The sequence below is a fragment of the Stylophora pistillata genome, chromosome 1, assembly GCF_964205215.1.
Source record: "Stylophora pistillata chromosome 1, jaStyPist1.2, whole genome shotgun sequence".
Taxonomy (NCBI): Eukaryota; Metazoa; Cnidaria; class Anthozoa; order Scleractinia; family Pocilloporidae; genus Stylophora; species Stylophora pistillata.
In genome coordinates this window covers 25,552,231-25,564,208 of record NC_142519.1, presented here as the reverse complement: position 1 = coordinate 25,564,208, position 11,978 = coordinate 25,552,231, and the positions used below count along the sequence as shown (strand labels likewise).

General features: G+C 37.1%; 1 protein-coding gene across 2 annotated transcripts; it reads left to right on the top strand.

Moving 5' to 3' along the window:
- Nucleotides 1-161: 161 nt before the first annotated feature.
- Nucleotides 162-10,706, top strand: LOC111330011 (transcription factor COE1). 2 transcript variants are annotated; one of them, XM_022934791.2, is made up of 15 exons: nt 162-500; nt 684-840; nt 948-1,005; nt 1,511-1,566; nt 2,084-2,157; nt 2,328-2,396; nt 3,922-4,003; nt 4,141-4,258; nt 4,454-4,584; nt 5,160-5,286; nt 5,647-5,735; nt 6,078-6,402; nt 6,893-7,132; nt 7,780-7,980; nt 9,593-10,706. In XM_022934791.2, the coding sequence occupies exons 1-15, from the start codon at nt 412-414 to the stop codon at nt 9,682-9,684; spliced, it is 1,908 nt and encodes a 635-aa protein (XP_022790526.1). In that variant the 5' UTR covers nt 162-411; the 3' UTR covers nt 9,685-10,706. The 2 variants fall into 2 exon arrangements, with proteins under 2 accessions (XP_022790526.1, XP_022790525.1); XM_022934790.2 differs by having other exon boundaries at nt 268-500; nt 6,078-6,408; nt 9,593-9,830.
- The last annotated feature ends 1,272 nt before the right edge of the window (nt 10,707-11,978 follow it).

Genomic DNA, 11,978 nt, shown 5'->3' with positions numbered 1-11,978 from the left:
TTGGTCAAAAACTGGATAAATATTATTAATAAAGACAATAGCTGTTTATTTGAAGTATTAAATGGGACAATAAGAGTGACTGATCTGATTGGTCGAGAAAACGTCACTGAAAATATATTGGGTTTGTGCATTCTGTTCATAATTCCCTCGGGAGGTTTACCTCGCATATTCTGCTGTCCTTTGGGAGTTGAACAGCTTACAAACTCTTCACGACAACAAAGAAACCTGCGACTTGTGACCGCGACCCGATTTCAAGCCATAAGACCGGCAAACCCGCGAATAGAGGGTCAAATCGACCGTCCGTCGAATAGTTAATGAGGAGTCAGAACGTGCTCGAGTGAAAATATTTGCCTTACTCAGCACGGCAACGCAAGATAAATTTTTAGCCATTTTTATTTCACTGTTACATACATGCAAGAACATAGCGTTACTTCACCGCTAAAAGAAGAAAGCGTCGGCTGGATACAACCAGCTACCATGGACAGTAATCAAGTGGCCAGGTTAGATGTTTTATACATTGGCGCATACTAATTTCCTCTTGCATGTAGCTTAACACTGATAGCGTCGTATGTATAAGCCACGTGATTCCAAATTCTCATGTACTGAACTCTGTGCGGAATATTTTCTTTCAGCGAAACTTTTCAGACGTATTTTACCTGGAATTTTATATGTTTTTTTTCCAGCGGGTACGGCTTGGCCAGGGCACATTTCGAGAAGCAGCCTCCTTCAAATCTTCGTAAGAGCAACTTTTTCCACTTCGTTTTGGCGTTTTACGATCGCACGGGACAAGCGGTTGAGATCGAGCGCGCAGCTTTCGTGGGTTTTATTGAGCACCTGCCTGTAAGTCTTGCTGTAATTGTTAACCCAAGTTAACGTAAGAATAAGAAGTGTCCAGTTAACTTTCTTGTATAGTTGTGGACGGTTTTGTTCGCTTCTCTGTCACGCAGGATCAGAAGAACGTTCGAAATGGTGCATCGTACCGGCTACAAGTTCTCTACAATAATGGTGAGTGCTTCGTGTTTACTTGTCCATCTGTGTGTACTTTTGACAGTCGATGAAGTGTGTATGAGTGAGCTTGTTATCAAATTAAGACGGACCCCGGTGGGAATATGAAATTCACTTGTGGACTGATAACCGTCGACAAGGGAAAAGTGATCCGTAGTCTTTAGAGACATGTTTCGGTTCCGGTGTCCTAACCACGTTTTCATTGCGTTGTTTTGGCAGCTGCTTGTCCAACGGAATGCGACAATATTCGCGCTGTAGTATTTACTTAAGTTGCCGAGGGAGTTGCTTCTTTAAACAAAGTATACAAATTGTTTACTGTGCCCTAAGGATAAGTTTTAAGTGGTGATAAATGCCAAGCGAGAAAAGGAAAAACAAAAAGGAACCATCTGAAGAGAAACTGGTGAAAGTGCGTCAAAATTCAGAAACGGGCGTAAGGCAAAGTGCAAAGGACAACTTTATTCTACTTTTTTTTTTGACATAATATTTTGTCTTCTCCTTCTCGAAGGCATTAGAAGTGAGCAAGACGTATTTATTCGCCTTGTTAACTCGGCGACGAAGCAGGTAAGAACTAAAATGTTTGTTGCGCACATGTTTGAAAAAAGGAAATTACCATATCTTACCTCCCAACTTACAGCTGAAGTAATTAGCATTCTTTTCCAGCTGCACTAATGAGTTGTTTTCGTGCTATCAAAGCGCTGACAACAGACGACTTGAAAGTTCAATTACCTATTGACCTAGTATCGTTTTCTTTCTTCACAATTTCCAAACACAATCCTACCGTAAGAACGACAAATAAGCCCCTAACACCTCGAAAAATATACAAAGAAAAACCTTTTATGAGAGTTGCACTGGAAAACAGTTCTTAAAGTATGTTCCTCCTCAGAATTGAGTTTTATTTTCTGATTTGGGCAAGAAATCTTGCATATTACAAAATGTTACTGGGAGCCTTACCTACAGCTTTTTGAAAGGCTAAAAGGTTATATAAACACTGAAGTTGATCAGTTAGAAAGAAAAAGATGTTATGCTGAGAATTTTTTTTAATAATGATATTAAGGCCAAATTGTTTTGTTTCCCTTAGCCCATTGTATATGAAGGGCAGGACAAAAACCCTGAGATGTGTCGGGTTCTCATGACTCATGAAGTTATGTGCAGGTAATTTTTTCATTTACTTCTACATTTTCAGTAGGTTAGGATGATTACAGCATTTGGAGGACATTTTGAAAGTTCTGGACCGTTCCTGGACATCATTCATTAGCCAAAAATCTAAGTGTGTTGTTGAATACTGATTACTGTGAATCTTTTGTCCTTTTATTTTTTTCAAGCCGATGCTGTGAAAAGAAATCATGCGGCAATAAAAATGAAACACCGTCAGACCCTGTTATAGTAGACAGGTACTGTTGACTTGTAACAACTTAATTGAACTATGTTCCCATGTGGTGCTTAGAGCTGAAATCTTCCCTAAGGGAAAAGTTTACCATGTTCCACTTCTTGGCCTTAGGAATGTATTTTTATTCCTATTGTCAAGCTGTTGAATTCAAAAGATTATATTAAGAGGTGTGAAATAAGCTCTAATTGTTCTCTGCTTTTGTTTGCTTGAACAAAAACCTACATGAAATGCTGTTTTGTCAGAATGAATGATGCCATTTCAGAGACTGTTTTAATTTTCTGTATGTATACTGCTGATCCTTTTGTGAGAAAATATAGTTAAACATTGAACTAAAAATTCAGCTCCAGTTTTTAAAAGAAATCATATACTAAATTAAAGTAAGGCATTAGTGATTAAAACTTGGTTAACTTAAATAATTAGCCTTGACAACCTTTGTTGACAATTTGCATTTGAAAAGAAATTCCTAAGCTAATCTTATACTTTGTCACTGTAGAAACAATTGGGTTTTGTTTATATTTCAATTACAGATATTTGAGTGTTATATTACTTAATATCTGTTTCCATGGATATTTACATTTAACCAACCTGCTATTTGTAAGACTTTAGGCTAGAGTTTTAAAGCTATTGTAAACACTAGTATGTAATGGTTGGAGACAGAACAGCAGCTCTGCTAACTAAGCTTGTAAAAACTGTGATAAAAAAATGTTTTCTAATAATTCATGGATGACAACTGTTTATTGCAGTAATTAAAATGAATGGTTTCTGAAATGGATAAAAGTCAATAATGATGTGGGTGTATCCACCCACCTTTCGATAAACGAGGTAGTGATTTCACGAGAAAGCAGTTCCCTTACATTTCCTTCTTAGTAATCACTGACAACAAAAGGAACTTGTCAATGTCATTATCCTCATGTTGCCTATTATCCTCGTGTTTTGCGTATGTGACATGACACCCTTCCATATCATGTCAAAGGCCTTTTCTTTTTGGTGAAAGAGTTTGCCACTAAAAATAAAATTTTACTTGAAAATTTGTCCCTTGTTACATTACACATTTTGACTCTTTGGAATACAGTTCATAGCACATTTTTTTTCCCTTGGATCAATCAATCAACTTTATTTAATGAGGGTAACACAGGACAGTGCTTCAACTGAGTAAAATGTGGAGGGGAAAGTTAGACCCACTGAAGCAAGAAACAAATAGTCTTGTGGAAGGTTTGAGTAAGCATTGCTAACAGTTTAAAGGGGAATTAAATGATCAGCTGTTGGTACATACTATAACAGTAGATAGCAGTGAAAGTGCACTCTGATTGGCTACTCAAACTCTAATATCCTTGCTATTTACATGTGGGCATTACAAGCACAGGATTTGCACCCAAAAATATTGTAAGCGATGCAGAAGTGAATTAGTTAAAATCATCTATTTGTAATGAATTATCTTACTGTAAGTTGTAGTATATATGAATACAACTATTCACCTCAGTATCGTTGGCTAATCATTAATTTTAACCAAATGTTTTGTGTCTTTGCAGATTCTTTTTAAAATTTTTCCTGAAGTGCAATCAGAATTGTTTAAAAAATGCGGGAAATCCAAGGGATATGAGGCGCTTCCAGGTAAAGAAAGAGCATTGGCATAAGATTTCAAATACTGCTTACTTTTCATGGTTAACCAAGGATAAATTATTGACTGAATGACTGGTGTAAAGGTTTTCATTATGGAAATATTAAAAATGGATTCATTTTCCTTTCAGGTGCATGTTTCTTCGTCTCCTGATCCTGTTGCTGGAATGTTAGCATGCTCTGATAACATGTTTGTGCATAACAATTCCAAACATGGTAGGAAAAGCCGCAAACTGGAGTCTTCATATGGTGGGTTTAATTCATTTGTAATGAAATAGAGGGAATAAATCAAGATTTTAACAATCCTGCTGAGTTTTGTCAGCAATCATGTTGTTTTGAACTGTGCAAGAACATTATTACAGTGGTCATTTTTGTGACAGATGATGTCAAGTGTCCATTCTTAATATAACATAAATAATAGTTACACATGTTTGTATTTTGCAGCTTATCCGTGTATCAAGGCTATTTGCCCAAATGAGGGATGGACAACTGGAGGAACAAATGTTGTAGTAATAGGAGAAAACTTTTTTGATGGCTTACAAGTGGTGTTTGGCTCACTAATTGTCTGGAGTGAGGTAATTTATCATTCATTTGCTTGGAATTTAAGGGGGGGATATTATTATAATTTTGAAAACTATCATCATCAGGTCATGCCAATGAACAGAGCTTTCAATTGCTTCTTGAGGAAAGAGTAATTTTTCTTGTTTGAGTTCTGTTCCTGAAGGGGTTTTGTTTAGTGTTTGTTGACATCACCTAACAGTTATTCAGTTTTCACATAAGCTGATGATTTCATTTTGTTTTCGATGCATTTTGTTCAATTAGTAGTGGCGGTTCAAGACTTCTGAAGGTTTATTAGCTTCATGAGTGTGTCTATAGTCCAACATGAAAAAGCTTGATCTGATCACAGACGTTGATCAGGTCTGTTTATTTAAAAATTATTGATTAATATCAAGGCTTCAAAGTGTTGGAGAAGAGGGAGAAGGTGGGGTGAAACAATTGGTGGAAAACACAGGGGCTAGTTGGACAGCAAGACTAGCTTGCAGCATTGTGCCTTGTGGTTTACTATGCTCTCTGTTAGCAGGAGATTTCTTTGCTTTAATGTTAGGTTAAACTAATATTATTACTGGTATTGTCTTTCCTATGAATGCAGTTTATCACCCCTAATGCTATCCGTGTCCAAGCACCACCCAGACCCATTCCAGGCATGGTAGAAGTAACACTTATGTACAGAAACAAGCAATTCTGCAAGACTGCCCCTGGAAGATTCATTTATTCAGGTGAGACACTTTAAAATGTGAAGTGCTCGTTATGTAATCTTTATTAAGTTACCATCTAAGCTGATAATTATTTTAGTGTCAAGTTTGTGTTCAGAGCAGAACTTAATGCTTCAAATATTTTTTTCTAATTTTTGTGGCCATTCAGATGGATAATGAAATTAAAAAAATTGCAATTTAGATTTCCATTATTTAAGACCAACCTACTACCAGTTAGATGGTTTAGATTTTCAGCACGATAATTTTGCTATTTCTAGACACCTACACATAGGTATGTTTTCACCATTGTCAAAGAGAAATTTGCGATAAATAATAATTCTGCTAACCTCTATATATTGCGAAACTTATTGTTTATGATTACAGCACTTTGTGAACCAACTATTGACTACGGCTTCCAAAGACTGACGAAGCTTATTCCAAGACACCCTGGTGATCCTGAAAAGTTACCCAAGGTAAATTGTATTGGAGATATGTTGGCTTTACTTTCCAGAAGGTAGGATGAACATTCAAAAAATTAATTTCCACATTAATGTAAAAAATGTATGGAAAATTCCTATTTCATTGAAAAACAAGGTTTTCCAAACTAAAATGAAATGATTTTGTGAGGTTCTTTTCTCAAGTGAGCCATGTATAATTTTCCTTAATTGGGAGAATTTAAAAATTAAAAGTGCAGGTTGTTCTTTAGAGTTACGGCCATTTCTGTTGTCAATTTACCTTAGTTTGATCTTTGTGAGAATCCACCTTTTACTTTCTCTACAGATTAGTATTTCTCATCTGTTGAATAACTTTTCCAGGAAATCATTTTAAAGAGGGCAGCTGATCTTGCAGAAGCTGTGTGCTACAACCTTCCTCGCACCCCAACTCAACTTCATGGGTCACAATATCCACCCCCTGGGGGGCCGCCACCCACCACTGCTGGTGGCACACATCCAATGATGATCGGGCAGCACCTGACAGCCCTGTCCCCTGATGGAATTACCAATGGAGGTGCCTATGGGACCATTACCAATCCCGAGGCTCCAGTCTATGGCAACACAAACCCTGGCAGCCAACAGCAGAGAATAGCAACTTCTGGGGCACACACTGACACCAATAATAATGAAATTATTGTCTCATCAGGTACTGGTAAGAACAGTCAAGGTTTTTATGGACTTGGAGATTACAGCAGTAATACTTAAAATATTAGACGGTTTTGGGTATAGAATTCATGGTATACTAGGCCAGTATTGTATCTTTGAGGGCAAGTATCTCCATGAACTCTATATGAGTAGAGGGCTGGTGGCAAAGTGAGCAAGATTGTACTCTGTCATTTGCTTTAAAACTCTTGTTTTAAAGCCTTAGTTGTATGCTTTTGTGGCTTTCAACACTGCAGAATTCTACAGATGATCTATCAAGTCTAGGCTATATCTCCAAGTTCAGAAGTGATGTATCCATTACTGTACATTTGGTTAAGTTAGATGTGGAGGACATAATATGTAATCCCATATCTGTCTTCTTTCTTGGATTAATATGTAATCCCATATCTGTCTTCTTTCTTGGATTAATTGACCTCTGTAATTAACTGGGGTGAACGATATAGATAATTGACAATATAGTTGTTTCCTCTCAGGCAGCAACACTCCTACCACAAGGCCAGTCAATTTGCCTCCTGGCTATCCACACAGTGGATCTTTGGCAAGTGAAGCACACATTGTCTCCAATTCTGATGTGCCTGTAACACCCTCTGTGGCAATCAGCATGTCAAGTGCTGCAAATGGTATCAATGCATACCCTGGGGGGCTTCCACCATCAATTACATTACACAACATGGCAGTCCCTTCTTCACCGAGTTTCCTTAATGGGGCTACATGTAAGTTGGATAGCTTTAGCAGCTTTAAAAGAATTTTATCATGTGGATTGAAATTTTTTTAATTGTGGTTTAATAAGTTGTTACTAGACACTTTTTCTGTTACACTCGAATTATCGGCACTGTTTATTATCTCTTGTAGAAACTGTTTTACCATCCGTTGATTATTTGATTCATACTTGTTTTTTTGCTTAAAAAAGTTGATTATTAGAGACTGAGCACTTGCATGTAATTCTCCATTAACCCTTTTATGCCAAACGTACATCTCATAACTAATTCTCCTTTCTGTCAGCTATATCATTTTTATGATGTTAGATTGGGGAATTTGGCTTTGGATCAACTAATAATCTCCTGATAATCTCACTTCTTGTCTGCTTTATACTGTATCAATGTTGCAAGGAGAAATTATGTCTTGGTCACTATTTGGAATTAAAGGGCCAAGAAACAGATCAGATCTTAGATTCTTCACATATTTTAAGCCAAAGATAAAGCAGAACTTTGGAGAAGGTGATGATTCTTACAACAAAGTGTGCTGTTACTTGGAAATACCAGTTGAGACACACTTAATGCAAGTAAATAAAGATCGACAATGCAGCCTTGAAGCTGCCCATTTTATTTTACTTAACCTTGCTTCATATTTGATGTTGTAGTTGTTCCCCAATCTCCATCACTTCCTCCAACACCCAGCAGTGTACCACCCAATGGAAATGCAGGAATGTTTGCCTTTCCACCAAACATGATTCAAGCAGTCAAACAAAAGAGTGCATTTAATCCTGTGATGAGACCACCCAACGTGTCTGAGGGAAGTACACCCACTGGCTCTCATGGAAACTCTGCTGTTATTGTTCCAGGTACTCAAGAGGAAAATTAAATTGTGTAGTGCTCATTTTTCTCAATGGAGGCGCGGTGGCGTCATGGTTGGTGGGCTCGACTCAAGAATGAGGGGTCTGTGTTTGAGCCCCGGCCGGGGATATTATGTTGTGTTCTCAGGCAAGACACTTTACTCTCACAGTGCCTCTCTTCACTCAGGTGTTTAAATGGGTACCGGCAAATCTAATGCTGGGGGGTAACCCTGTGGTGGACTAACATCCCATCCAGGGGGGAGTAGAAATACTCCTAGTCACTTCATGCAAAAGAAACTGGAGTTAAGCACTGGCCTGATGGGCCACTTGGCTCATAGACAGACTTTACCTTTACCATTTTTCTCAATAATGGTGAATACTTTGGATGACAGAAACTATTGAATTAATTCTCCTGGATAAAATATTACTTTAACCCTGTGACCCCAAGGAATGGCTAGCATCTATGTTCACACTTAAATCTCACTTTTGGGTTCATTCAGCACTACAAACGTCACAAAAGGAAGATTCCGACCGCATTCCATTCACTCTCACGTTTCACCCTCACAACCACTCAGTTGAATCCATCATTCTCAAAAACTTTAAATTACTTCAAAACGATCCTGAGACAAGCACTATCTTTTCACAGCCTCCGCTCATTTCATTCAAACGCGACATAGGCAATTTTTTGGTCGGAAGTTCTTTTCAGACTTATGACCAACCAGGCACTTTTAAATGCACTCGTGCACGATGCAAAACATATCCTTTCATTCACAACACTGATAAAATATCGGGACCCAAACGATTCATTAAGATCATCGATCACTTTACGTGCACCTCCGCCAATGTAATCCATTGCACAGGGATCAACGAACGCTTTTCATTCCACTAATTTATTCGTGTTTTTCTCGTTGCCATGTTCCGACCAATAACGTAGCTCCATTTTCTGCCTTTAAAAGCACACACAGCCCACAATTCCTCTATTCGCTTTGACGAAGGGCTAACGCTCGAAACGTCAGCTTTTGTAATCGTTACGGTTGCCAATTTACCATTTCAAATTTGTTGATATATTCAAATTACTTAAATATCAGTAGCGAGATCTGTCAGTTGTTTTGCATGTGCAGGCGCAAATCAACGTTGATACACGGCTGCTGCAGTTGGCACCATTTTTAGTGTTGGTATTGTTATTACAATTGCCACTGGGTTGTTGAGCCAATAGTGCCCTCAATATAGTGTTGATTCCTTCTTTAACTGTAATTTTTCATTGCGATCTCAATCATCTTTTCTTTTTTTTTTTTTTTTTTTTTTTTTTTCAAGAAAATCAGATGTTGTTGTTAGTGGCTGTTAGCTTCTAAAAGTCCCAAGACCTATCTCTTAAACAATTCTAGTTCGCTTACTGTCATTATATTTGAACCACGTTCTGAAAGAAAGTTGAGGTAAAGGTCTGAATTACCGTGCTACAGTTACAACTCAACAGATCTCTTGATTGCTAAGATGTAAGCAGCATCTTACACATTGTTTTTGTTTTCTTTTTCGTTTTGTTTTTTTCGGTTTATCTTTTTATATTGGAATGACTGAATATCGACTGCTTACGCGTTTAAAATGGTTCCTTTATATTTTATAGGTATGCCATCCTCCTTTGGTGGCACATTTGCAATTCCTGTAAGTGCTGCTGTCCAATCCAAGCCAGGGAGCCATGTAGGAGGAAACTCTTAGGTCACCACAATAGAGGCAGTTTGCATAAGCATATCACGCATACAGGAACAGTACTTTGACTGCAGCGAACAACTGCTCAGTAGGCTTCACTGGAATTATTGTCAAGATAATTTACTTAGAGCAGATCTCACTGCTGGACAATCTAAAAATGGCCCTGAATCAGTGATAAACTATGTGCATTTTCGTAGCCGCTGAAATAACTAGCGACTCGTACAACAGCTTTGTTCACGAATTCTGAAATTCTAATTTGATATTCTAAGGAGACTTTACCATTTAGGAAGATAAAACGTGGCTTTGTTTTATCCAGCAGTCCACTTTTGCATGTGTATATTTTTTTGTTTGAATTTCTTTTATACAAGTTTTCTACAAACATTCGCTATTTTGGAGTTTGGGAAATAATCGAAATTTTAACATAAATTTAAGATATATTTTCAGGCTCTTTTTTTTTTTGAAAGAGAAATTATAACTAGTCATTGAATGCAGACACAACCAGTGTCGTATTATTTTCCTAATAGTTAATATATTTCTTGTACTATAGATATTTTTCAAGCAAAATTGAACGGTTTCGAACATTTTTTGTGAAGCACTTGGAATAATGCTTGAGTCGTACAACTTAATTTATTTTTCTATAAATAAAAAGCTATTTCTATAATGATGCAAATTAGAATAATTACACATTAACTGTAAAGGTTATTTATTTTTCTCTAGTTTGTGAGATGATAATAATTATTTAGAATGGGTTGTAAGTATATTAATCGATAAATCGTAGATTTTACTTCGATTTATCCGAATATGTATGTAACCATTAAGCCATATGTAAACAAGAAGCACACAGCAACCACAACATCCACTGCAGCCTATCAGAAAAGAGTTCGACTGATATAATTTAACAGGAGAATTCCAAAGCACAAAGCTTCGTGTCACACGAATTTCGTCGCACAATTCATCTTCAAGTCTATGTCACGCGAAGAAACGTTTTTTCAAACTAATGGTGTGGAATTAAATCTATATTTTCATTCTCATTGTGTTGCTTTTTGGTGTCTACTATGCTATTAATCTTGGATTTTTGAGCATAAAAATCATCAACTTAACTTATTCAGAGTTTTGTTAGTCTTAATCAGACACAAGTATCCGTAATCGGACGAAAGCGTTCCACGTTCGAGTCGCCCGACATCTGTTATCGTCGTGTGTTTGGTTAAGGTATTACCTTTGCAGATAGCATTTTTGTCGCTTTTGTTTTCTGGTAATCAAATGAGATAAAAAAATTTTCATAAACATCAATGTAAAACTTTAATGAAATATTTTAATCTTGATTAGAAAGGGGTAAGTTTCTTGACAACCTGTGGCTCCTACGTCTGATATGGTTAGTCAAATGTTGCAAAATTCAACAACTTGCGTATTTATATTCAACAACTAATATTTATGACCAAAACATATTTTTATTCAACAGTTTACAGTTATATTCAACATTTTATATTTATGTTCAACGACACGCATTTTCTTTTCATATTCAACCAAAATTATTTTCATTGAACAACAATATTTATTCAACTTTAGTAGCTATATTTATTTTACTGAACAAAATTAATTGTTCAACTTCAGTCCAAACTTTTTACTCAACTAAAACAATTATTCAACTTCTACCATGCATAGTTATTTTGGTGATGTACTGCCTCCAGCCCTTGAGATTAACACCCAAATCGTAGAGCATGATTTTGGTGTCACAGTCGACGGAAGGAAGGTGCGCGCGCGCTCTTTTCTTTTTGGTGAACTCCAGGAACTTCTGAAGGCTATTCTGGTATGACTTGAGGGTTCCGGGCTTCTTAATGTAATTGCAGAAGCCGTTTCGACACAGCATTCCAGATCAGCTTATCATTGATGTAGATCAAACACCGTCCAAATTTGTCCCAACAGAGAATTTATCAAATGGCAGAAACCAATTCAAAACACGTGGGGAAGAAAGGAGGAAGTGACAAACGGGGCATGACTCTCACTTTAGCAGAAACAGTGGATGGATCTGTTTTACCATTGCAGTTAATCTATCAAGGTAAAACAGCTAGATCTTTGCCAGCCACAAACTTTCCAGAAGGGTTTTTGTTCGTCCTGCGACGCGAAACATTGGAGCAACGAAAAGGAAACCTTACGATTGATAAATGATGTTCTTCACCCCTACATTCAGCGAACCAAGGTAAAGCTCAGCCTTGACGAGAACGCCAGAACTGTTTTGATCTGGGATGCATTTTAAATAGCTCAGACATCGAAGCTTGTTGAAGAGCGACTAAAAGAATCAGTGT